This window comes from Narcine bancroftii, chromosome 7, assembly GCF_036971445.1.
Source record: "Narcine bancroftii isolate sNarBan1 chromosome 7, sNarBan1.hap1, whole genome shotgun sequence".
Taxonomy (NCBI): Eukaryota; Metazoa; Chordata; class Chondrichthyes; order Torpediniformes; family Narcinidae; genus Narcine; species Narcine bancroftii.
Window position 1 is genome coordinate 30,200,658 of NC_091475.1, and position 27,842 is coordinate 30,228,499.

At 41.3% G+C, this 27,842-nt stretch overlaps 1 protein-coding gene across 12 annotated transcripts in view; it reads right to left on the reverse strand.

Moving 5' to 3' along the window:
- The window catches only part of usp9 (ubiquitin specific peptidase 9), a 263,780-nt gene that overhangs the window by 169,818 nt on the left and 66,120 nt on the right, over positions 1 to 27,842 (reverse strand). For all 12 annotated transcript variants that reach the window (XM_069889325.1, XM_069889327.1, XM_069889332.1 and 9 more), the window contains 4 exons: positions 26,671 to 26,786; positions 14,265 to 14,516; positions 14,049 to 14,187; positions 1,634 to 1,786 (listed from right to left, as the gene is read on the reverse strand). In XM_069889325.1, the coding sequence (XP_069745426.1) occupies positions 1,634 to 1,786; positions 14,049 to 14,187; positions 14,265 to 14,516; positions 26,671 to 26,786 (660 nt within the window). The remainder of the gene's footprint in view (positions 1 to 1,633; positions 1,787 to 14,048; positions 14,188 to 14,264; positions 14,517 to 26,670; positions 26,787 to 27,842) is intronic.

Consider the following 27,842-nt stretch of genomic DNA (forward strand, 5'->3'; position numbering starts at 1 on the left):
CAACTTATTCATGGCCTAGATGAACCCATTCTCACAAATGACTTTGGCTCTCACTTTCTCCAGATCAAAGTTATAGTTGTCGTAACTTATGGGCAAAAGATGTGTACAGTAAAATCCCTGGTATTTAAAAATACTTATTTTCCTTGTTTTTTTTTGATGGATGCTTGAATTACAAATACCAGGGGTTTTACTGTGTATCTTTTTTTATGGGGAAGTGTAATGTAAGTCTATTTCAGTCCAACTGAGCTGCCTCTCATTTTTATTTGATACATCAATGACTGCATAGGTACTATTTCCTGCACTCATGCAGAATTTAAATTTGATTACTTTTGTTGCCAATTTCTATCCTACTCACTTTGACATGATCCAACTTTGATTCTTACATTCCTTTTCTGGATCTGTCCATCTTCAAATCAGTGATAGATTAATAGCAAAGCTAAGATCTCCATCCATTCTTTTAGCTCTCTCTCTCTTGCACATGTGTCAAAGATACAGTTCTACATCCAGATGCCTCAAATTATTTTCTGAACTGTGGCTTTTTACACAGAACCCTTGACTACATCGGATTTCCCAAAACTCAACTCCTACAATGACAGATCATAGGGCTCAATTGCCTCTCCTTTCTTCTTCTGCATTCAACATATCAGGCTTCACAATTTCTCACACCTTACTCTCTCATCTCTACATTTTGATGGGACTTTGTCACTCACTGGTCTGCTCTTCCATCTCCACTCACCACCCTATTTTCATTATACTCATCCTTTTACCTTTTCCTGTCAGACCATCCAGGGACCCAAATCGTCCTCCAAGTGTAGAAGCAATTAACCTGCACTTTTTCCAATCTAATGCATTGCTTTTGGTGTTCACAAGTGTCTCCTCTACATTTGAGAAAAGAAACAGATTATGTGGCAAATTTGTGATGCACCTGGATACAATCTGCAAATGACTCAAGAGCTCCCTGAAGCTTGCCACTTTTATTCTCTATTCTACTCTGACCTGCATTTGAGCTCCTACACTGAAATAATGAGGCTTCAAGAACAGCATTTCAACTTATCTGGAGATGTTTCAGCCTATCCACATAATATTCTTCGGCAGTCCACAAACAATTTAAAGTAACAAATTTTGAAAAGACAATGTGCAGGGAAACACAAATGCCAATTTACACATCAAGTCTGAACGTCAAAAAGACAAGAATTACTGATTTTTTCATTTTTGAAATATAACTGGCATGCAGTCAGGTCTCTGATAACAGTCTGAAATACAATTGTGTCCTTGAACACCAACAAATTCCTGAACTCCATAAAAGTGTCAATATATCAGTGAAGCTGTAAACTCCAAATGCATTAACAACTAATGCAATAATGTTTTGTGGACATCTGGAATTTCTACCAAAAGACAGTGCACATCCGATATCAAAGTTTGAAAGTGGCATGTTGATTATTTCTAATTTATTTTGTGACTTTAATAAAGTGGGTTCAGCTAATGCAGATTACATTCACAATACAATTCCCTTGCCCATATGTATGCAGTTCTAAAAATTAGTGCTCTGCACATTTTAAATTGAGAAAAAACATTCTTCAATAAACATGTTTCTGCCCAGACAAAATAACAGAATTTTTCTCTTTTTCCTTACCTGTGCTGCCCAAATATTGTCAAGATCTTGCAGGGTAAGTGCTTTTTCTTTTATGACAAAACGAAGTATTTTCTCCAGTTTTTCAACATACTGCGGTTGATGTAGACTATCACGCAGAACAATGGATAGAATGTTGTTTTGCTGAATCCACTCCTAGAAATCCAAGGAAACTAAGTAATCAGATTAGATTAAATACAGAAATTATTATTTTTTATAATTTAGAGAAAAATCAAGAGTTGCAAAGTATGACACAGATTTGCCTTCCTGACAACCACAGAAGGTTCACCTTCAAGATTTTTTTCAATACCAAAATTAAAGCTGAAACAAAATTATTTAATAAAAGACCATACAGCAAATAGTGTTCAATGAAAGTTGAAATGCTCTCACTCTAAAAGAAAATTGATTACCAAGTGTAATAGTCAGAGTTGTAGAACGCAGAAGTAGACCTTTTGGCCCACCATATCTGTGCAAATCACCAAGTACTGACTTGTATGAATACCACTTGGTCTACAATGTACGTTTGACAATTTCCAAGCTCATCTAAGATCATAGGATCTGGATGAACTGGGGAAATGGGACAAGGAATGACAAATTAAATTTATCTTAGACAAATGTGAGGTGGTGCACTCTGATAAGTAAAACCAGGGTAGGAATTGCCCAATAAATGGTAGACCCCTGGAGAGTGTTATGGAATAGAAACCTCAGGGTGCAAGTGCAAAATTCTCTAAATCTGGCAAATGAAATGGACAGGGTGGTTCAAGTGGCATTTGGGACACTTGCATTTATGTGTTTTGCCATAGAATACAGGAGGTGGGACATTATGTTACAACTATACAAGACATTGGTGAGGTCTCAATGTGTGTAGTTCTGGTGGCCCAGCATTTTGAAGGACATTATGAAGTTGAATGGGTGCAGAAAATATTACTGGGACTGAAGAGCACAACCTATAGGGAGAGACTGGATATGTTCCGACTTTTTTCCCTGGAGGTTACCCCTCAGCTTCCCATGCTTTCCTTGCCACCTTTATGTTAAAAAAAATCCCCTGAATCCATTTAGCAAATTCTACACCATCAAAGCTTTTTGGACGATAAGAATCCCAGTGAGTATGTGAAGTTGAAAACACTTACCATTATGACCTTTTATTGCTACAGCTGTGATCTCCCTAGCATAGCAATACAGCACAGAAACAGGACCTTCACCCAACATATCCTTGCCGATCAAGTTGTCTGTGCCTCACACCTCCAAGTTCAGAAATAGTTCCTACCCCTCAACCATCCATTTGATTGTATTTGGCCCATATTCTCATAAACCTCCTCTCTGTGAACTGTCTTTTAAACATCAGTTACATCCACCTCTACAGCTTCCTCTGCATTTAGCCCCACTTGCTCAAAAGGTTGGCTCTCAGGACCCTTTTAAATTTTTCCCTTTTCACCTAAATTTATGTCATCTTGTTTTAAACTGTCGTACCCTGGAAAAAAACCTGACCATTCACCTAATCTTCGCCTCTTGTGTAGTTAGCATAGCTTGCACATAATACCAAAACTGATGATAAAGTGGACAGCAAAGTCTTTTTAATCTAAGATTACAACAGGATCCAGATGAACTGGTCAAAAAATGGCAGACAGAATTTAACTTTGACAAGGGCGAGGTATGGCATTTTGATAAAGGAGGATGAACACAGTGAATGGCAAAGCCCTGGAGTGTTTCAGAACAAAGATAGTTGGGGGTACAGGTACATAGTTCAATGAAAGTGGCATCAAGTCATATAGCATGCTTGCCTTCATTAGACAGGGAAATCATGTACAGGAGTAGAACACTTACTATGTTACAAGAGGTTATTGAGACAGCCCTTGGAATATTGTGTGCAGCTTTGGACATGCAGCTATGGAAATTATAATAATTAAGCTGTAATGGATGCAGAAAAGATTCACAAGAATGTTATTGCCTCGAATAGGCTTTAATTTTAACAAGAGCATGGCACTTTCCTTCCTGGATTGTGGGAGGCAAAGGAGGGACTTCAGAGCTTTATAAATAATGAGGGCCATATATTTAAGGTGAGAGGGGATCATTTTAAAGGTACTTGAGTGGCATCTTCACAGAAGGTGGTGCATTTATGGTACGAGCTGCCAGAGAAAGTGGTAATTGAAATGTTTAAATCTGCAAAAATATTTAGAGAGTTATGGGCCAAACGCAGGCAAATAGCACTAGTATGAACATTGGACCAAAGCACCTGCTACAGTGCTGTAGAACTCCATGACTCAATCAGCATACTTGTGTTCTGAGACCAGTGCTCTACAGGTTTCAAATGTTTGTAATGTAGAGATAAAAAATGCATTCTCTCTTACTCATGCTTGTTTTAGATTTGTCAAGTAGGAGGTTAACTTTCCTCAATTTGGTGTAGTGCTACCAGGTCCTCCCTCAGCTTCCTCTGTTCCAAAGCAAACAAATCCAGCATGCTCAGTCTCACCTCATAAAGGAAATGCTTTTTCAGTGAAAAAAATATTAAAACCCCTCTGCAAGGTGGTTAATTCCTTTTATAGCAGGGCAATCAGAAAAATACATAGTACTCCAGCATGGATTATGCAATATTTTGTAAAATTGAACAACTTGTATCACATGCTCTGGCTATAATTTCCCATTTAGCATCTTGACATATAATACATGCTGCCTCCTTCAGGAATCATTGGAGTTGTTCAATACTACATAAGGCTCTATTCGTCATGACCTACTTTTCATCGTCCTCCCAAAGTGCATCACCCTATATTTTACAAGATAATATTTGTTCTGCCATTATTCTATCCATTCAACAACTGATCAAGGTATTTCCATACCTCTGAACTACCAATTCTTTTCATTATCAGTAAGCTCGCCTCCTAAATTCAAATCCAAATTGTTAATGCATACTGGGCACCCTCCAATCGTTAAACCCCCACCATCTTCTTCCCCCATCATCTCCCCATTCCCTGTCTCTGTTCACATGGGCATGATAAATTTGATCTAGTCCCTTATCATATCCAATTAACACCTTTTGTTGGTCTGGATTTCTCCCCAATTGTTTAAATTCGGAGACTTTCTAATATATCCTACTTCTGCATTTTCTAATTTTTCCTTCAAGGGCTTAGCTGAGTTCCTCCAGCATTTTGGTGTGTTTACTACAATCATGAGGGGCATGGCCATGCTAATGGGCTGAGCAGAAATGTTTTGAAAGACCTCTCCACAAAAAGTATTAAAAAGACTGTTTAGAAGCTCAAAAAACAATTTTATCGTCAAAAATGGATAAAACTAGTGCTAAAGGCAACCAAAAACTAAAACTGAAGAAGTAACTGCTCAGCCAGGAAAATCAAGTAGAAGCCTGATGACGAGTGACTCAGCAGGGGCCTTGGTACTGGCTGAACCCAGCTGAGCTGGGGTGGCGGGAGGAGGTGGGGAGGGTCGGCCAAGATAATAGCCACCATCTTGAACGCTTTGCAAGTGTGGAAACTGCAATGAGAGATATATCAGAGAAGGTAACAGAAATCAAAGTAGTTATGGAAGACATAAATGAATGAATGACTCATTCAGAGGCTGAGCTGGACAAAACAAGAGACAGGCTGAAGGCACTGGAAGAAAAAGCAAAAATACGGGACAAAGAAAGGTTTGATGGACAAGCAATTGAACATATGGAAAATTTCTGCAGACGACACAATGGACTGAGAGAAGGAATAGAAGGAAAAGACGCGGTGAGTTTCTTTGAAACATAGATCCCACAAATGCTGGGACAAAATAAGTTAAATGCAAAGATGCAAATTGAATGGGCTCACCAGACCTTCAGACCAAGAACCACTGGCAAACAGCGACCAGTCCTGCTAAGACTTAAGTCACAGCGAGAGAGATGCGATCTTGGGAGCAGCATATGAATATTCAAAAATTAATAATGGCCCATAAGTGGTGAATAATGAAAAAGTAATGTTTTTCCAGAACTTCAGCCCTGCCTTGGTCAAAGAAAGTAATTTGAAGAGGTAAAGAGACAACTGTGATCAAAAAACTTTAAATTGAGGAGGCACGCCATTAGGCAGGCGAACCGGCCCTGCATGTCATGCACGCGGCAGGGTAGCCAGCCAAAATAGCGCCGTCAGGGGTTTCTCCCTGACCTCGGCACCAGGCTCAGAAGCTTGCGCTCTGCGACTCACGTGACGGCCCAGCGACGTCAGGGCCCCCAGCGCATTTTGGGCTGGGAGCACAAGACCAGCCAGGCAGACCTAAATAGACGATTTTTGCTCACTGAACTCAACCCATCTGGTTGTGAAATCATTCAGTAAGCAGAGTAGCCGCCGCTACATTGCTGACCCCAACAGGTTCAAATGCCTTTGAACCCAATATGAACGACACTTCGATCAACGCTATAGCCATCAAGTTTCCTGACTTCTGGGTTCAGGAGCCTAAGACCTGGTTCAGCCACGCAGAGGCTCAATTTCACCTCCGCCAGATTTCATCAGAAACGACCAAGTTTTATCATGTGGTCACCACCCTGGACCAGGTCACCGCCAAACAAGTGCTGCACCTCATTCAGCACCCATTGCGGAAGATAAGTACGGGAACATCAAGCGGGTGCTCACCAGCTTCCTCGGCCTCTCCAGGCGCCAGCATGCCGCTTGGATGCTACACCTCAATGCCTTGGGAGAAAGAACTCCAATCGCGTTGACGGATGAGATGCTCGCGCTCATAGCCAATCACACCAACTGCCCACTCTTTGAGCCCATCTTTCTTGACCACATGCCCGAAGACATCTGGCCGTTACTGTCCGAGGAGAGCTTCGACGACCCTAGGAAGGTCGCTCAAAAGGCTCAGGACCTACGGCTTGAACGATTCTCAGAGGGCTCAGCAGTGCAGCAAGTTACGAGTCCCAGCCATGACCACGCCAAGTCTTCCTCTAGCACTGCGGAGGAACACTCGACCCCTGCAGGGGCCTCAAAGAGCACAGCCATTCACTTCAAGCCTCTGTTTCTTCCACCAGCGCTGGGGAGCCAAGGCTCGGAAGTGTTGTCAGCCCTGCTCATTCCAGGGAAACGAGCAGGATAGCCACTGTTAATGGCTGTGGCGGCTGGCCAAGAATACAGCCTTCTCTACCTGCAGGATGCAAATCAGCGGCTGACGCTTCCTCATCGACACCGGGGCCCAGATCAGCGTCATCCCGGCCTCAGCCATCGAGTCCCGGAACCGGCCTCAAGGAACTCCACTCCGTGCAGCCAATTCAATGGAGATCCGAAAGTATGGTAACAAGACTGACCACTTCCAGATCGCCCAGCGGAAGTTCCGTTTCGTCACTCCCAACCTCCATTCTGGGTGTCGACTTCCTCCTCGCCCACGGACTCCTGGTCGACCCCAAAGGTAGGCAACTTGTGGATGCCCATACCTTCCAATCTGTTCGCTGCAACACCTCCCGCACAGAGCAGCTACAGATGGCCATGGTCAGTGCACCCAAAGACGAGGTTCAACGCATCCTGGACGAGTTCCCGTCCCTCCTCAAGCTGCAGTTCTCCACTGCCTCACCACGCCACGGGGTGTTTCATTATATCCCCACCCAAGGCCCGCCAGTCCATGCCAAGGTACGCTGGCTCCCGCCAGATAAGCTCCAGATAGTGAAAGAGAAGTTCTTACATCTTCAGGAACTGGGGATCATTTGACGCTAAAACAGTCCTTGGGCCTAGCCGCTCCACCTGGTCCCGAAAGCCTCCGGTGGCTGGCCCCCCTGTGGAGATTACCGAGGACTTAACGACGCGACAGTACCTGACTGTTACCCCATCCCTCACATCCATGACTTTATAGCCAACCTGCATGCCACGAGGGTATTCTCCCAAGGTTGACCTGGTGTGCAGGTATCATCAAATCCTGGTGCACACTGAGGACATCCCCAAAACGGCCATCATCACCCCCTTCGGCTTGTTCGAATTTCTATGTATGCCTTACGGGCTCAAGAATGCCGCCCAGACTTTCTAGAGCCTCATGGATACAGTGGGCAGGGATTTGAATTTTGTGTTAATTTATCTGGATGACATTCTTATCGCCACCCGAGACTTGGCACAACACAAGTCTCATCTGCTCTCTTCTTCTCGCGACGGACTGATTTCGGCCTAACGATCAACCCAGCCAAATGCCAGTTCAGAAAAGAGTCCATGCAGTTCCTGGGCCAGACCATCACGTCTGAAGGAGCTACACCAGCTGCTACGAAGATTGATGCAATCAGAGAGTTTCCACACCCGGACAACCTCAAGGGGCTAAAAGAGTTCGCCAGTTTTCCAAGGAACACAGGCACACCAGAGCGCCCGTGCAGGATTTTGAACAGGTCCGAGAACAGTTCAGCCACATACATGTAGACATTGTCAGCCCCTTACCGTTTCCAGAGGCAACCGTTAGCTTTTCATGGTGGTAGATTGCTCCATTCGTTGGCCCAAAGCGGTCCCGATGCCTCCACAAACACTTTTGACTGGTTGGGTTACCCTGTTCGGCATTGCGGCCCACCTCACCAGTGACCGTGGCGCGCAGTTCACCTCCAAGCTCTGGGCACAGCTCGCCAACAAGCCGGAAATCGAGCTATATCAAACAACGGCCTATCACCCATAAACCAATGGACCAGCCCGCCTCACCACCCCGACTGGGTGGATGAGCTGCCTTGGGTACTCTTGGGCATCCGCTCGACACCCAAAGAAGAACTGCAGGCATCATCAGCCGAGCTGGTCTACGGTGCACCGCTAGCCCTGCCCGGTGAGTTTATCACTGCACTTCACAACCCGCAACAGCTACCACACGGTTTACTTCCCCGCCTCCGAGCCCAGTTAGACTCTTTCACACCCCACCATCGCCAAGACACGGCACACGGGCCTCTTATGTCCCCAGCAAGCTGTATTCCACAGAGTATGTTTTTATCAGGCGAGGCCCTTCCACAGCACCCCTTCAAAGACTGTACGAAGGGCTGTACAGAGTCATCCAGCGTTCAGGATCCACCTTTACACTGGACATTGTTGGTAAGAGGGAACGGTTTACTGTGGACAGATTAAAGCCAGCACACCTCGACCCCAACGAGCCAGTGGTCACGGCTCAACCCACAAAGCAAGGCCGCCCGGCAAAAAAGGACATTGGCCATTGGGGGGGGCTGTGTGGCGGTCGCGGGGCAGCTGGCAAAAATGGCGCCATCAGTTTCGGCTCAGAAGCATCCCATGTGACGCCCCAGCGACGTCAGGGCTCACGGCACGGTTCACAGTCAGGTCCAGGCTGGGAGCATAAGACCAGCCAGGCAGACCTGAATAAAGGAGTTTTTCTGACTGACCTCATCCAGTTTGGTTGTGAGATCATTCAATAGCAGAGTAGCCGCCGCTACAAAATATTCAATGATAGCAACACTGAGGGTGGACATCTCAGAAGATAATCCATGAATTTTCAATAAAGAAATGGAAGAATTTTTAAGGAAGTTATGTAAAGATTAAAGTCTCCAGCTGAAAGCACTGTAAAGATCATTTCAAAACGGGACTAACTGAAAGATGTATCCTTTTATTTATACTAACAGTACTGAGCCATCTAGTTTTTTAAAGAAAAAATATTGTTGTTTATATGGAGAGCTCTGAAACGACAGAAAGGTGGTAAGGTAAGAGCAAGGTGGGAACTCAGGCTTGGGGAGGGGGAGGGGGGAAGAAGATGGCACCAGGAGAAGAGCAGTTTTAAAAGATGGCATCAAAGGGAAGTTTCCTTCAGAAGAACCACTCGCAGCATTTTATTGCGGGCCTCCGGGTACTATTGTCAACGTCACCGTCAGAGCTAGGGATGTGTGTGTGTTTCTTAAAGGGGAAATGTATGTGTTGAAAACGTATTTTAACAGGGAAATATTACGACAGAATTTAGAAAATTAAGTTATTATTGTTGTACAATATTTGTGTGAGAAATGGTATGAATAAAACACTAGTTTATTAGTCTTAATATTAATGGGATAAACTTGTTGGTGAAGAGGAAAAGGGTATTGGCATACTTAAAGAAATTAAAAGAGGATATAATCTTTTTGCAGGAAACATCTTACCAAATTGGAACACGATAAATTAAAACGAGAATGGGTGGGACAAATAATATCATCTTCCTTTGGTTCAAAGGCAAGAGGGGTGGCTATTCTAATTAATAAAAATGCACCAGTGTTAACAGAAGATACATCAATTGATCAAGCTGGAAGCTATGCGATGGCACATTGTAAAATTTATGGAGAAGCATGGGCATTTATGAATATTTATGGCCTAAATGACGATAAATCTTTTATGAAGGATATCTTTTTAAAAACAGCAGAGGACAAAATATATTAGTTGGAGGAGACTTAATTTCTGCTTGAACCCAATATTAGACAAATAGGCAAGAACAATAATGAGGGTGAAAGCAGCAAAAACTAATTTTACATATGAAAGATCTAAATGTTATCAATGTATGGAGGCAATTAAATCCCACAGAAAGTACTCTTTTTACTCAAGGGTGCATAACTCACATACAAGGATTAACTTATTTTTAATGTCTGCCCAATTAAAAAGTAGAGTGATAAAAACAGAGTATCTAGCGAGACTTCTATCAGACCATTCTCCATTATTATTAACTATAGCAATGGAAAGCAAGAGAATGTATACAGATGGTGTCTCCATACTATATTGCTTAAAAGAACAGACTTCTGCAAATTTATAAAGAGACAGAATATTTTGAGAAATAAATCTGTCGTCTACTAATAAGCCTTCTGATTATTGGACACACTTAAAGCATATTTAAGGGGACAAATTATAACTTATACAAAGAATATTAAGAGGGAACATATGACAGAAGTAAACAGTTAGGAGAAGGATATTAGAGAATTAGAAAAGAATATCAAAGAACAGGATTACAAGAACACAGATTAATGGAGAATAAAAAGCTAAGATATGATACAATAAACACATTTAGGATAGAAAAAACTAGATTAAAAACTAAACAACAATACTATAAATTGGGTGAATGGGTGCACAAAGTTTTAACTTGGCAGATTAAAAGATGAGTCATCAAGAATGGTAAATGCTATAAAAACAGACTAGTATGCAAGAAAAAATAAATTAAAGTCACTTTTAGACAACTTTACACAAAACTATACAGAATTACTACGAGATGAGAATGAAATGGAAACATTTTTGCTGATTGTTGAAGAGAGCAAGGATAGAATTAGATATTTCCTTCACAAGGGAAGAAATCAAAAAGGCCCTGGGTACCTTACAAGTTTTTTTAAAAATCACTAGGAGAGGATGGATTTCCACTTAAGTTTTATAGTCATCCTCAACTGCAATTATAACAGTTACCAAAAAAGAACAAGGACCCACTAAAAACTTCGCCATTCAGACCAATATCCTTGTTAAATACTAATTACAAGATACTGGTGAAAGTATTGGCTAACAGGTTAGGACAATACTTGCCAAAACTGATACATATGGACCAAGCAGAATTTGTTAAAGAAAGGCATTCCTTAAATAGTCTATGAAGATTATTTAATATAATACATATGGCTAAATCTGAACAAAATCCATGTATTACAGTTTATTTAGAAGTAGAAAAAGCCTTTGAATGGCCTTTTTAAATTTAAAACACTGGAAAAATTTGGTCTCGGGAGAACATTTATAAATTGGATAAAAGCTTTATACCATAAACCACAAGCTAAAATAATAACAAATAATCAGATGTCTGCGGTGTTCCCCTGGAGTCGATCGAGCAAACAATTTTAGCAATTGAAACACTGGCGGAGATGATAGAAGGGATCTGGATATAAAGGGCTTCAAAGTCGGGAAGAAAAACACAAAATCAGTCCTTTCGCCAATGATGTGCTATTGTATCTATCAGAACCAGCTAAATCTTTGGAAAAATTACAAGGAACACCAGAAAAATATGGTAGAATATCAAACTACCAAATAAATATGGATAAAAGTGAGAATGTCATTAACAAATTTTGAAAATGAAAGATACCAAAAAAATAAGTAAATTTAAAGGGAAGATGGAGAGAATAAATTATCTTGAAATAGCAACTGACAATAACTTGTAAAATCTGTACAAACTAAACTATGTTCCTCTCCTATAGAAATGGACTTACCAATTACTTTGGAGCAAAGGGTTAACTGTGTCGAAATGGAAGTGATCCCAAGTCTGCAATATCTTTTTCCAATCGCTGCCTATTCCATTACCCAAAAACTTTTTAAAGCTACTAAACAACCTTATTAGACAGTTCCTATAGAATAATAAGGTACCAAGAATTGCATTGGAAAAACTAACATGGGACTACAGGTTGGGAGGTCTTAGACTTCCAGTTCTCAAAAAATATTACCGAGCTGCACAGGCTAGGTTTCTCACAGCCTTCTTCACTGAAGACAACTCCTCATCTAGGGTTCAAAGGGGAATGTAATCAATGGAGGAGCGAGAACCTAGTGATTTATAAATCATTAAAGAAAAAGATAGATAAACCCCATTCATATGATTAGAACATGGCAAGAAATTAATGAATGTATAGGAAAAAAAGTAGGATTATCAACATAAGCACAATTGTGTAAAAATGTTACTGCCTATGAATATTAAATTCATGGAATGACAAAGGTACAAGATATATTAAAGTGTGACTCGGAAGGAACTCTTAGATCTTCCTTCTGCTTTCTCCACCTTAGATCGTACTAAAGATGGGGACCAACATTGACCCCACCTGAAATTAGTGAAATTGAACAGTCTGAATGGGGAAACACCCAAATTTATAACAAAAATGTACTATACACTCCAGAGTGAAAGTGCAAAATCAGGGTTACAAAGGTCAAGGGAAAGATGAGAGTTGGACTTGGCTGTGGTAATTCCGGAAAGAAGCTGGTCAGATTGATGCAAGGACAGCATGACATCAATTATAAATGCATGATATGGACAGGTTCAGTATAATTTTTTTATATAAACACACAATTATATCTTACTCCACAAATGTTACACAGATCAAAAGCCAAAATTTCAGAAATGTGGGACTGACACAGGACATTTTCTACATGCCACGTGGTTGTGCGTGAAAGTGACGACATTTTGGCAAGAAACCGCAGAAAAATTAACCAGGATAGCAGGAGTGGCTTTCGCGGGCGACCCAGAGCTATATCTATTAGGTAATTTCATGGAAATAAGCAACAAATTGACCAAATATCAAATCTCATTTATAAATATTGCACTGGCAGTAGCAAAAAAACTATCACGATCACTTGGAAATCTGACTCCCCTCTACCCATAGCAAGATGGATTGCGGAAATGAACAGTTGTATACCCATGGAAAAAAAAATCACGTAACTTTAAGAATAAATATGATATTGTAAAGGTCTGGCAGCCATACTTTGACCATGTAGGAGCCCAGATATAGTAATAAAAAGGAACAAAAAGGGTATAAAGGTAACTATTATATACACAAAAATAGTTCCCCCAACTGTACTCCATATATTTAAAATATGTTAGCTCTGATGGTGAACAGATCTGTATAGAGGGGGGAAGGGACTGTTTTGGTTTTGTTTGTTGTGTTTTGGAGAAAATGTTTAAATATATTGTATATTTAAAATGTTACTATATTTTTGAAAAAAAACAAGTAAAATATTCAAAAAATGTTTACTATAATCAGTGTCTTCAGCCAATCATGTTTCACTCAATGCATACAATGAAAAGCAGTGTCAATAAATTAAAACAATTATGGGTGTACTCTAACATTAAAAGACATTGAACATTGAACAAAGCTAAGTTATGATAAATAATATTTTGCCAATGCCAAAATATTGTTTTGCTCTTTTATCTTGCATATCTAAATATAATTGCACTTCAGTAATTTGAAAAATTCAAGAAATTTAAAATGCTTTCAAATTTGAACCAGACATCATCAAGCTTCACAAAATGATGTAATACAAAATCCATATCCTTCTGCAATAACATGGTAGGCTCTCCCTACCATCGAGAAACTTTTGACATGGAACATTGCCATCGAGGAGCAGCGGCAAACATCAAGGATCCACACCACCAAGGGCGTGCTCTGCTCTGTTCTCGCTACTGCCATAAGAAAGAGGCACAGGAAGCACCGGACTCATACCTTCAGGTTCAGGAATAAATGCTACCCCTCAACCATCAGACCCTTGTACAACAGACTCATTCAAAGACTCATTTAAGGACTCTTACTTTGCTCATTGATACTGAATATTTATATATTTGGAATTTGTTTACATTTCATTATTTTATGTTTTTCTTCTTAAGTACAGTTTACAGTTACCAGTAATTTAGTAATTCTGCCTTGACTGCAGGATAAAGAATCTCAGTGTTGTATGTGATGTCATGTACTCTGACAATAAATGTGAACTTTGAATTTTAATATTTACTGCCAGGATATTGAAATAATTTTACCACTTACTGCCATTCTTTCTGCTGTCAACCATTCTTCCTCTTCAGGACTGCCATGGCGATGCGTATAATAAGACACACTAGAAATCACTTTGTTAACTTCATTTAGTGCATTCATCTTCCCATTGAAAGATGAAATTTGTAACAATCTGTAAATAACAAAGCTAAGTTATGATAAATAATAGCAGCAATTTCAACTTAATTATCTTTTAAAAATGGAAGTTACCTTAGTATCATTTTTAACCTAAATATTTCTAAACTTTTGACAGTCTCCTCCTGACCAGGTACTCGAGAAGCTAAATTTTTCAATGACTTAATTATCATAGATAGAGCATCATTTTTGGCTTCGTTCTTCGCTTCTTTCTTCAGTTCCTCATCTGTTAGATTTTCTAGAAACTGTGGAACCATTTCTATTATTGGAAGGAAGTATTTCTTCACTGTATGCAAGGTAAGAAATTCGTAACACTGGCCAAATGGTCTGCAAAGAATTAAAAATAATAAATCAAATCTCATATATGTGGTGTGAATAATTCAATTTGTGCATTTAGTTCAGCTGAGTCTTTAACGTTCCCAGTTAGGCAAAAAAATTTAAAATTCTGAGAAAAACTCAAACTATCTTTTTAAACATGTACACAATAAATTCCAATTCCATTGGTTACAACAATACAAATATCTCTACATTTAACATTGCTCATGGCTGCTTGTATTTTTACTATTTTGGAATTTAATGCCTTTCATCACCCAACCCCCTAAATTACCCAACATCAGGAATAATTTATCGTATTTATTAATAATTTATAGTGCGTAAGTACTCAATTGCATTATCTGCATATTGTCAGCAATATTAAAGCAAAATGTATGGCTGAAGTATTAAAATATTGTTAATGTGCTTCATCTTTTTAAAAAAATGAAATTCCTTTATCAATTCAAAGCTATTCCCATCAAAGCTGAAAATCTTAAGACCAAAATAAAAATTTCAAAATTCAAACTAAATTTTATTATTCATTTTGTTTATTCAGTTAAACTAATGCAAAATTTTATCACACTGTGGAAAATCAATTCTAGACCTTGAGTGCATAGGACAAAACTCCTTCAAATACCAGGAACGATAGCAATCTCTGACTACTGCATTATGAAAAAGACTTTTTTTTTCTTGAAATTCCATTTGATTTTGTGATTGGAAAGCAAGATTAATTAAGCCAAATGAGAATGTTCACTCACATTGCAAAATTGCATCAGCCCATAAAAGATAGTTTTTTCCCCCCAAATATGATAACCATCTTATCAAAATTGTCCAAAGAATGAAACATTGCAAAATTGCATCAGCCCATAAAAGATAGTTTTTCCCCCCCAAATATGATAACCATCTTATCAAAATTGTCCAAAGAATGAAAATAATCACATTAAACCATTTGGACAACAATTGGTATGAAAATGTCTTAAAACAAAACAAACATTTGCTCAAAGGCTATATCTGAATTGTAACCACATATGAAACATTACAATTTTATGCGTTGATTTGTATTTTGCTAGTTGGTGCACATCAAATTTTCACCAATGAGTGAATTGGTGCATTGTCTCAGAAGATTTATTCTTTATCTCAAAAGATTGAGATGTCCATTAGAGAGATATTGAAGTTTATTTTATTTATTTACAGCACGGAAGAAGCTAATTTCAGCCATTTAAATCCATACTGCCAATTTACACTCAAATTAACCTATAACCCCGTACATTTTGCAAGGTGGGGGAAACCAGAGCACCCAGAAAAAAGCCACGCAGACACAGGGAAACCATACTAACTCCTTACAGATCTCACCAGATTCAAACCCAGGCCGCTGGTGTTGTAAAGGCATTGCTACACTATCCATGCCGCTCCACAGTTAATCTTATTAAAAGTTTGCATGTTGCTGAGGGAATACTAAGGTATCTTATTGTGACTCAAGTACTCAAGTTTTTTTAAAATTTAAATTGCCACAAATAGAACTTATACCATCATGTTTCCTTCCCTGTTTCCTCTTTAGATGAAAGAGTTCTGATCCTGGAATAAGATTTGTAAAGCAAGATTTTTTTGAATAATGGAAGGCTTTACCCACTTTTCACACTTGCATTTTCTGAGGTCAGGAATGCAATTACATAGAATAAGTCATGACTTTAAAATGAATGACTAAGACAACTTGAGGACCAATGGGATCTACCTTGCTGCTAATTCTTATCTTCATGTGTTAATGGCAATGATAGCTTTGCATTCTAATATGGAATGGGAGAGGTGGAAAACAGATTTCTTACTCATTTTGTAACAATCATGGTGAAGGTACTGATCCCAAGCCTGAATTCTGCAAAGCTAATGGCAAGATCCTTCCTATGGGTCGAGAAAAATGTGCACTTGTGGCATATCTTGAGATTATAGCTCGGAAATAAGACACATACAAAAAGGAGTGCAGTTGACACTGATTTAATGAACTGGCTGCTCTCATTTATGTAGCCAGGCTGACCCTGGCTGCCATGTGACCAACAGGCATTACCCATGTTCCTTCAGGCTCTGATTAGTGTTCTCACGACCTGCTGTCGACAACTGGCTAAATTGGTCTGTTTTGCTGCAGCGTCATCGACAGGTGTGGTTTGCACCACCCTGGGTGCTGATTGGCCCTTTCGTCATCCGTCATGGACGATTGACTGGCAGAGCCAGCGTGCTCGATTGCTGTGGGTTGACTGTCATCACAGGCCGCCACACTACCCCCCTAACAACCGGTGATTGGAGAGATATCTTTAGAAGGCCTGCTCCAGTGGCGAGGGATTGGGAGTGTAATTGGTTGACTGCTGTCCAAATGTGCCAGATTGAGCCGGTCAATTATGAAAGCCTCTTCCCTGCTGCCGATGTCCAGAACACAGGTGGACCCACTGTGTCGAAGGATGTGATATGGCCTCTCATATGGTCTTTGGAGTGGTTGCTGGTGACCGCCGGCCTCACAATAACATTTACAGTTCTTGAGGTCTTTGGGAACTATAGATCAGAGATGGCCATGCACTTTGGGAAGAGTTTTGGAAAGCATTCCCACAGTTTGGCTAGGGCAGTGTTTGGTTGATCTTCCAGGGTACGAGCCAAGAATTCGCCTGGATGACCAAGGGCGAGCCGTACATCATCTCGGCTTCAGATGCATTGAAATCCTCCTTGGGTGCAGTTCAAATGCTCAGGACCTATGGCAGTTCATCTGTCCAGTTAGGACAAAGAGTCTGCCTAAGGGTTAATTTGAGATGCCTATGGAACCTTTCCATCAATCCATTGGCTTGTGGGTAATATGCTGTGGTCTGGTAAGAGTTGGGTTCCCAGGGTATTGGCCTAGGCCGCCCATAGACTGGAGGTAAATTGGGCTCCTCTATTGGAGGTGAGATGTTCTTGGACCCCAACACATGCCACCCAGTTGTTTAGCAAGGGCCCTAGCACATTTCTCGGTTGATACCTCAGGTAACGGGACTGTTTCAGGTCACGTGGATGGACAATCTATAATAGTGAGCAGGTATCGGGCACCCTGTGACACCAGTCGTGGGCCAACAATGTCCACGTGTATGGGGCTGAACTTTCCCTTAATGTCCACCTGTAAAGAATTGGTTTGAAGGAAGACAGCCCCCAGGAGTGGCTGTCGAATGGATGTCAGTGAACCTTGAGGTGAAATGGGGAATGGTGTGCATACCAAAGGTACATATATGAGGTATTGGCAGCCCTTAGTTCTTGGCCCATCCGTCAGCTGGGGGGGGGGGGGTGTGGTTGAAGGAAAGGACAATAACTTCAGCCCCAGGGTCAACCAGGAACTGGTCGCCCGATAAGGAGTCTCGTATATGAAGCAGGCTTTGACGTATGCCGGCCATGGCAGCCATCAATGACAGCTAACTCTAGTGTTTCCCGGGAGTGCGCAGGGGAGCGGCATCAAACATTCTTTGCAATTCATCCCACTCACTTGCAAAATAAATTGTGTGGAGCAGTCACCTTACTTTATTATTCATTCTAGAACCTTTGGAAAGCACAGGTATCCCCCGCTTTTCGAAAGTTCTCTTCATACTACTTTGCTTTTACTAAATTACCTACATTAATACTTTTTCCACAAACCGAACGAAATCGGAAGAGGGTTTTTACTTTTATGCAAAAAGCTAGGATAGCATTCAGCAGGCTGTGAAGAGAGAGTGCGGGCAGTGGGATCAGTGTGGGTACTGAGAGTGGGCTGTCAGGAGAGCGCAGAGCAGTAGGATTGGTGACCCTCAAAAAAATTTTCCCATATAAATTAATGGTAATTACTTCTTCACTTTACACCATTTCAGCTTAAGAAAGGTTTTAGAGGAACACTCTTCTTTTGGATAGTGGGGGATACTTGTATTTTCCACCATGGTACCTACATTTTCATCAGTCACCACGTTTTTTTTCACCCAACTCTTGACACAATGACCTCTTTTTCCTGGTTTTTCGGGGCTCACACCATGGATCTTCAAACTACTGTACACACTGATCACTTTTTATCTCTGTATTTTAACCAGGTAATAGTCTAGGCACCAACTTTTATCCTGCTTGAGGTTTTGAGAATTGTAAGCACCAAGTTTGCAGGATTATCCAAAGGCAGATGGATAGCAAATGCTCACTTTCATTTCCATGAATTCAATCCAGCCAAGTATTCATGACAACTGCTCTAATTTCTCACATGTGGAGCTTTGCTCAACTTCTGGGGCATTTTGAAGTTAGCTTGCTGGACGCAAAGGATAAATTGTGATGAATCTCTCCAAGTTAAGCACTGTGACCAAAATGATCTCAACAGTAATAAAATGACACATAGGGAATTACAAAGTGTACTGTAGGCAGAGAAAGTCATGCTCTTCATTCCAGTGCACAATATCAGGATTTAAACCCTAAAGAATAAATAGCTGTATTGTGAAAACGCATCAATTCAATATGCAGAAAGCAAGTAATATCTGTACACCAGTTACAGTTTGTTCAAAGCGTGAAAAATAGAACTTTAGCTTTATACAAAAATCCCATGGCAAAGGCCATCTTTGCCAATTTAATTCTTGGAAAAAAAGACAAGTTAATACAGGCTATTTAATTCCAGTTTTTTTCATTGGTCAAGGAACATATGCCAGCTCACAATGTTTTTGTTTGAACTTTCTACTTTTGGAGCAATAGGAATTCAGTTTTTCCAAAAATAACTAGGATACCAAAGACCATTCAACGAAGGCAACAAAAAAAGTCACAGAATATTAATTTATGTTTACATTCTACCATAGCTTCTAAGTAAAATCTTTTCATTAAAAGATTCTTCAGTTCATCTGATGAAAATGGGATTCAACTGTCTGAAATTTGCTGGTATACAAAGGTATACCAGCCTAAACACATCTGCAAAACTAAAAAAAAGTCCATTTCCTAGCACTAAATTTCTATAACATTAATAGCCAATAAACAATACACAAAAGTAATTTATTCAAGCAACATGATTTTTATCCTGGGCAATGACAATCACACAAAGGAATATGGAGTACAGTGAACTCCATAAGGGTCCTTTAAGAGTCTTTCCACCCATAAATTTTCATTTCACCCATACTACAAAATGTACATTTCTAAAGTTTCCTTTGAACACTGTGGTGCATATGTTCTTTGAGGAATTTCAAGATCAGTGACAAAACCACAGTGGTGAGGTTCATAAATAGAGGTTATGAGCCAGCATATAGAAGGGTGATTTAAAACTTTGCTGAATGGCGTACTAAGAACAAACTCTCACTCAATGTCACCAAAACCAAGGAGTTGATTGTAAACTTTTAGGAGGGAAAAACCAGAGGTGTAAAATCCAGTGATCATTGGGGGATCAGAGGTGGAGAGGGTGAGCAAATTTAAATTCCTCAGGGAAGCTACCTTTCCTGGACCCAACATAACGTAATCATGAAGAAAGCACGTCAACACCTTTACTTCCTCAGGAGTTTGCAAAAGTTCAGCATGACATAGGGAACCTTCGCAAACTTCAACAGATGTGTAATGGAAAGTAGGCTGACTGGCTGCACCCCAACCTGGTATGAGGCATTAATACCTCCAAGTGGAAAGCTATTCAAATACAGCTGAGTACATAAGCAAAATTCTCCCACCCAATCAAGAAAATATACATGGAATGCTGCCATTGGAGAGCAGCAAAAAACAAAGACCCACACCACCCAGGACATGCTCTGTTTTCTCTACTGCCATCAGCAGAGGTACGGGTGCCACAAGACTTGTTCCACCAGGAACAGTTGCTACCCCTCCATCATTGGACTCAAACAACTCTCAGAGTCATTTAAGGACTCTTACTTTGTACATTATTTATTTCTGAATATTTCTTTTTTTTCTGAATTGCTCTGCTTAATTTCTTTGTTTACATTTCTCTCTTTTTTGTACCTATCTTTCTTCTTGAGTATTTTACAGCTACACACAAGAAATTCTGCCTGGCCTGCAGGGAAAAGAATCTCAGGGTTGTATGTACACCTAAATGAATTTTAACTTTGATACTATTACCTAATTTGTGTCATTCCTTAACTCATCTTTAAGCAGAGAGGTCAAATCAGATTAAAAGCAATAGTTCTGAATAAAGAGAAACAAGTTACTGAAATTAGACCACTCAATAAGTGCTGCTGGGAATAGATAAATTAAGTAGGCAAGAAATCCAGAGAAATGCAGTGCTAAAGCTAACACGGAAAACCAAAATAAATAGGTGCATAGAATAAATGGCTAAACTTGAACACAAGTTAAACAAATGTAATTTAAAGATAGATATTACAAACACCACACAAGATTATGCAAGTCTCACAAACTATTCAAATAATGAGCTGCATTAACAACACAGACACCTTCATTGATGCAAACTATCAGAGTACAAGAAAAAAGAAATATACAAAAGTACTGGAAAAACTCAGCAGGTCACGTAGCATCCATAGGAAGCCAAAATGTATAACCAACATTTCGGCCTTGAGCCCTTCAAGGTCTAAGCACAATATGGGCAGACGCCAAAATAAAAGCATAGGAGGAAGGAGCACAGGCCAACAGACAGGTCACAGGTTGATGTGCGTGGGAGGGCAGAAGAGAAAAAAAAAGATGAGACATGATGGGGAGGGGTAGCTCCGAATGGAGAACTGGAGGAAAGGTGACAGAGTGATAGGAAAAGAACCTAATGGAAATTGGATGCCATCAACTGGAAACTGATGGCATCTAATCAATGCCATCTGATTGGATCTTTTCATTGAGCATCTTTGCTCCGACTGCTGCAATAACAGGGACTTCCCAGTGGCCAACCATTTAAATTCCACCCCCCACTCCCACACCGATATATCTGTCCATGGTCTCATACTCTACCAAACCAGAGTCACCTGAAAATTTGAGGAACAGCACCCAATATTCTGTCAGGGCACTCTCTAACCAGTGGCATTAAGTTTCCGTCTCTTATACTATCCCTTCATCTCCTTTCCTTAGGGTCCCCAACCCTTTCCTCTCCATTCAGTTAGCCCCTCCTCTGTTGCCTCAGCTATTCTCTTCTGATTCCCACCTGATCCCTTGCCTGCTGGCCCGGGATCCTCCCCCTTCATCCCTTCTTCTCTTAATGCCTGCTCTGTGCTTCCTTTGACAAAGGGCTCAAGCCTGAAACATAGGTGATGCATCTTTGCTTCCTATGAATGCTGCTCCCACTGCTGAGTTTCCCCTGCATTTTGTGCATTGCACTGCAATCATAGCCTCTGCAGACTTTCCTGTTTAACCTCAAGGATGGAAAAACACATTTTATGGAGAAAACTGCCAATATGAATTTGGATTCCTCTTTAGTCTCAAACACAATACATACAAGTTTATGTTTATATATTATATATATATATATATATGACGTCCTGCTTTGCGGAAACTGCCAAAATGTTTGGCCTGGAAGTCAGCCTGAAGAAAACTGAGGTCCTCCATCAGCCAGCTCCCCACCATGACTACCAGCCCCCCCACATCTCCATCGGGCACACAAAACTCAAAACGGTCAACCAGTTTACCTATCTCGGCTGCACCATTTCATCAGATGCAAGGATCGACAATGAGATAGACAACAGACTCGCCAAGGCAAATAGCGCCTTTGGAAGACTACACAAAAGAGTCTGGAAAAACAACCAACTGAAAAACCTCACAAAGATAAGCGTGTACAGAGCCGTTGTCATACCCACACTCCTGTTCGGCTCCGAATCATGGGTCCTCTACCGGCACCACCTACGGCTCCTAGAACGCTTCCACCAGCGTTGTCTCCGCTCCATCCTCAACATCCATTGGAGCGCTCACACCCCTAACGTCGAGGTACTCGAGATGGCAGAGGTCGACAGCATCGAGTCCACGCTGCTGAAGATCCAGCTGCGCTGGATGGGTCACGTCTCCAGAATGGAGGACCATCGCCTTCCCAAGATCGTATTATATGGCGAGCTCTCCACTGGCCACCGTGACAGAGGTGCACCAAAGAAAAGGTACAAGGACTGCCTAAAGAAATCTCTTGGTGCCTGCCACATTGACCACCGCCAGTGGGCTGATAACGCCTCAAACCGTGCATCTTGGCGCCTCACAGTTTGGCGGGCAGCAGCCTCCTTTGAAGAAGACCGCAGAGCCCACCTCACTGACAAAAGGCAAAGGAGGAAAAACCCAACACCCAACCCCAACCAACCAATTTTCCCTTGCAACCGCTGCAATCGTGTCTGCCTGTCCCGCATCGGACTGGTCAGCCACAAACGAGCCTGCAGCTGACGTGGACTTTTTACCCCCTCCATAAATCTTCGTCCGCGAAGCCAAGCCAAAGAAGAAATATATATATATATATATTTCATGGCTTGGTTCAGCATCATGCTGAAGAAGATTGAAAAGAGGGTTGGTGCGAGAACACAGCCTTGCTTCACGCCATTGTTAATGGAGAAGGGTTCAGAGAGCTCATTGCTGTATCTGACCCGACCTTGTTGGTTTTCGTGCAGTTGGATAATCATGTTGAGGAACTTTGGGGGACATCCGATGCGCTCTAGTATTTGCCAAAGCCCTTTCCTGCTCACGGTGTCGAAGGCTTTGGTGAGGTCAACAAAGGTGATGTAGAGTCCTTTGTTTTGTTCTCTACACTTTTCTTGGAGCTGTCTGAGGGCAAAGACCATGTCAGTGGTTCCTCTGTTAGCGCGAAAGCCGCACTGTGATTCTGGGAGAATATTCTCAGCGACACTAGGTATTATTCTATTTAGTAGAATCCTAGCGAAGATTTTGCCTGCAATGGAGAGCAACGTGATTCCCCTGTAGTTTGAGCAGTCTGATTTCTCGCCTTTGTTTTTGTACAGGGTGATGATGGTGGCATCACGAAGATCCTGAGGCAGTTTACCTTGGTCCCAACAAAGCTTGAAAAACTCATGCAGTTTGGCATGCAGAGTTTTGCCGCCAGCCTTCCAGACTTCTGGGGGGATTCCATCCATACCTGCTGCTTTGCCACTTTTCAGTTGTTCGATTGCCTTATATGTCTCATCCAGGGTGGGAACCTCATCCAGCTCTAGCCTTAGGGGCTGTTGAGGGAGCTGGAGCAGGGCGGAATCTTGGACTGAGCGGTTGGTACTGAAAAGAGATTGGAAGCGTTCTGACCATCGGTTGAGGATGGAGATCTTGTCGCTGAGGAGGACTTTGCCGTCTGAGCTGCGCAGCGGGCTTTGGACTTGGGGTGAGGGGCCGTACACAGCCTTTAGAGCCTCGTAGAAACCCCTGAAGTCGCCAATGTCCGCGCTGAGCTGTGTTCGTTTGGCGAGGCTAGTCCACCACTCATTTTGGATCTCCCGGAGTTTGCGCTGAAGATGGCTGCATGCGCGACGGAAGGCTTGTTTCTTCTCTGGACAGGACGGCTTTGTAAGGTGAGCCTGGTGGGCAGCTCGCTTCTTTGCCAGCAGCTCCTGGATTTCCTGGCTGTTTTCGTCAAACCAGTCCTTGTTTTTCCTGGAGGAGAAGCCCAGTACCTCTTCAGTGGATTGCAGTATGGTAGTCTTCAACTGATCCCAGAAGGTTTCAGGGACGGGTCCGTGAGGCGGGTTGCAACGTCGAGCTTTGCTTTGAGGTTTGCCTGGAAGTTTCCTCTCGCTTCGTCTGACTGCAGTTTTCCAACATTGAACCTCTTTCTGGGGGCTTTATTGTTCCTGGGCTTTGGCTTGAAGTGAAGGTTGAGCTTGCAGCGAACCAGCCGGTGGTCAGTGTGGCATTCCGCGCTAGGCATGACCCTGGTGTGGAGCACAACTTGTTTGTCACTTTCTCGCACCAGGATGTAGTCCAGGAGGTGCCAGTGTTTGGATCGGGGATGCATCCAGGTGGTCTTAAGGCTGTCCCTCTGCTGAAAAAGGGTGTTTGTAATGACAAGCCCCAACAATGAAGACGCTGTTTACATCCGGTACCGCACGGATGGCAGTCTCTTCAATCTGAGGCGCCTGCAAGCTCACACCAAGACACAAGAGAAACTTGTCCGTGAACTACTCTTTGCAGATGATGCCGCTTTAGTTGCCCATTCAGAGCCAGCTCTTCAGCGCTTGACGTTCTGCTTTGCGGAAACTGCCAAAATGTTTGGCCTGGAAGTCAGCCTGAAGAAAACTGAGGTCCTCCATCAGCCAGCTCCCCACCATGACTACCAGCCCCCCCACATCTCCATCGGGCACACAAAACTCAAAACGGTCAACCAGTTTACCTATCTCGGCTGCACCATTTCATCAGATGCAAGGATCGACAATGAGATAGACAACAGACTCGCCAAGGCAAATAGCGCCTTTGGAAGACTACACAAAAGAGTCTGGAAAAACAACCAACTGAAAAACCTCACAAAGATAAGCGTATACAGAGCCGTTGTCATACCCACACTCCTGTTCGGCTCCGAATCATGGGTCCTCTACCGGCACCACCTACGGCTCCTAGAACGCTTCCACCAGCGTTGTCTCCGCTCCATCCTCAACATCCATTGGAGCGCTTACACCCCTAATGTCGAAGTACTCGAGATGGCAGAGGTCGACAGCATCGAGTCCACGCTGCTGAAGATCCAGCTGCGCTGGATGGGTCACGTCTCCAGAATGGAGGACCATCGCCTTCCCAAGATCGTATTATATGGCGAGCTCTCCACTGGCCACCGTGACAGAGGTGCACCAAAGAAAAGGTACAAGGACTGCCTAAAGAAATCTCTTGGTGCCTGCCACATTGACCACCGCCAGTGGGCTGATAACGCCTCAAACCGTGCATCTTGGCGCCTCACAGTTTGGCGGGCAGCAACCTCCTTTGAAGAAGACCGCAGAGCCCACCTCACTGACAAAAGGCAAAGGAGGAAAAACCCAACACCCAACCCCAACCAACCAATTTTCCCTTGCAACCGCTGCAATCGTGTCTGCCTGTCCCGCATCGGACTGGTCAGCCACAAACGAGCCTGCAGCTGACGTGGACTTTTTACCCCCTCCATAAATCTTCGTCCGCGAAGCCAAGCCAAAGAAGAAAGAAAAGAAAGAATATATATATATATTTATATATTCATTCACAAGATGTAAATTAAGCAAATTGGATGCTATGAAAGTTTGTTGATATATGCATTCTGTTCTCCATAAAAGCTGAACAGAACATGCAGTTTTACCAAAATAAATGTAGCACTACAAAATAATAGAACTTGTGGCAGAGTTGAAGGTAAAATTGAAGCTTTGAGAAGATTGAAAGAACAAGTTGGCAAGATTGTTGAGTGGCAAAATGAATGTTAAAGCAATAAGGCTATGGAAATGAGAGGCACAAACTGCCTGGGTAAAGGCAAACAGATTATGTAGTTGTTCCAATGGGGAATTATTTTTAAACAAGTTCATTTTTTAAGAAATTAACAATATTTGTAATTTACCAGGTCCTATGTCCTTCCAAATACTTGTTAATGATATGAGTGAAATTCTTCAAAGGATAAGGAAATATTCCATCACCTCCCTAATATGTGCAATGTGGATTTTTTTTTAAAAAAAAGGCTTTTGGGAGACAAAAGACAAGTCACTCACCACTGATTTTCTCCTGGCCACATCATTTAAAAAGCTGGTACATTTAAATTTCTTAGCCTGTAAATTAAAGGGCTGTTTTGTTTACTAAGTTGCAAATGGAATTGAATATGATAGAATGAGTGAACAGCTCTTCTTTCAGTCTTGTGATGGATGGGTGATATTATAAAAGTGAAGGCAATTAGGCCTGAGAAACTGCTCTAAAGAACTCCTACCAGGATAACCTGGCACTGCAATGATTGATCTCCACCACAAATATTTCCTTTCTTAGTGAGCTCTGGCTCTAACCAATGGTATCTCATCTGACCAATGGCACCCATCAAAGCACAGCATCGCTCTGGAACATCAGCCTGATTTGTGGTCAAGTCTCCAAAAAATAAATGGAGCTGAAAACCTTAGATTTAACTAAGAGCATTACCATCTTCAGGTTTGCTATGGTGGCCACAACCTTCCCTCATAACTCAGTACCATCTGTTCTTGCAGCAGCCATCCATCCATCAAGACATGAATATGAATTACATCTCACAACTGCCAATGCTGAACTGTTCACTTAAAAACTACTTCTCAGTTCTTCAAACATTTATATATTAACGTGTCAAAATTCTGCTTACTTGATGAGTGCTGCAATTATCTGAACATTTAATGCTGAACCACTGACAAATCGATCATGGAGAATCTGAAATCCATTTAATGTCCCAAACTTGTTGATAAGATCCACAAGCCAACCCTATGGAGAAGTTAAAAGTCAAAATTCATGTCATCAATATACATTAAACTGTTGTAACAATGCGTTGGCAGTCATGGGAAACTAAAGACTCATTCCATAACTTTCAGTGTGTGATCAAACTTCTAGGAAAACTACACATCTTTCTTTAGTTTCTACAATGCCATTCAAGTATTTCTCAAGCAAAGGAAACTTGCCCAGATCTGTGCTATTGTTGCACATGAGTAGAACTTGTCAAATTCTTGTACTTCCTGGATTGTCCTTTGCTGGCACAGTACTGGAATACAACAACTCAGCAACTATTCACAGGTCAGTCTTAATGGCAAGCCACTTATTATAACATGTTATAATACCATGAAAATATTAGAATGAACCTACTGACCAATATGAAAATAAAGGAATATATTCAAAATTAATGAGGTTTAGATACTTCTCTGATGAATATCAGGGCTAAATTGCAAATTTTGCATCAATATAATTTTACCGTAAATCTTGAAAAAGGATCCAAAGAGCTTAATAATTAATATTGCATCCCAATAAACATTTCTTAAAAATGGTTGTAGCAGAATTTTATGTCTTATGTATTATGTTCATAATACCAAAATAATTCCAACTACAGATCTTTAAATCAAGTAAAAGGAGATGACTGGGCAAAATGTATTCAATTTTTATCCTTTAACCATGATTTGTTGTCTTTACATAAAAAAAAGCAAGTTAATACACTAATTTATTTTTTATACATACAATTTTTCCTCTCCTTTTCTGAAGACAATTCTTGAGAGGTTTAATTCTACAGTTACAGCCAATGTTCCATTACCTGATTTCTCATAAAATGGCTATTAAATCAGTGGTATCAGAGCCCAACTATTTTTCATTATCCACTGACATAATTAGAACTATAAAGTTGAATTCAAGTGTGGGAATCCATGGTAATCACTCCCTGCCTACTGAAATTTTAGCTAATCAGTTACTGCTCTAATAAAAATGGAAGTCAGAAATCACAAGCCAAATCAATAATTATGTTAATATGAAAATCAACTGAACTCCAAACATTAGGAA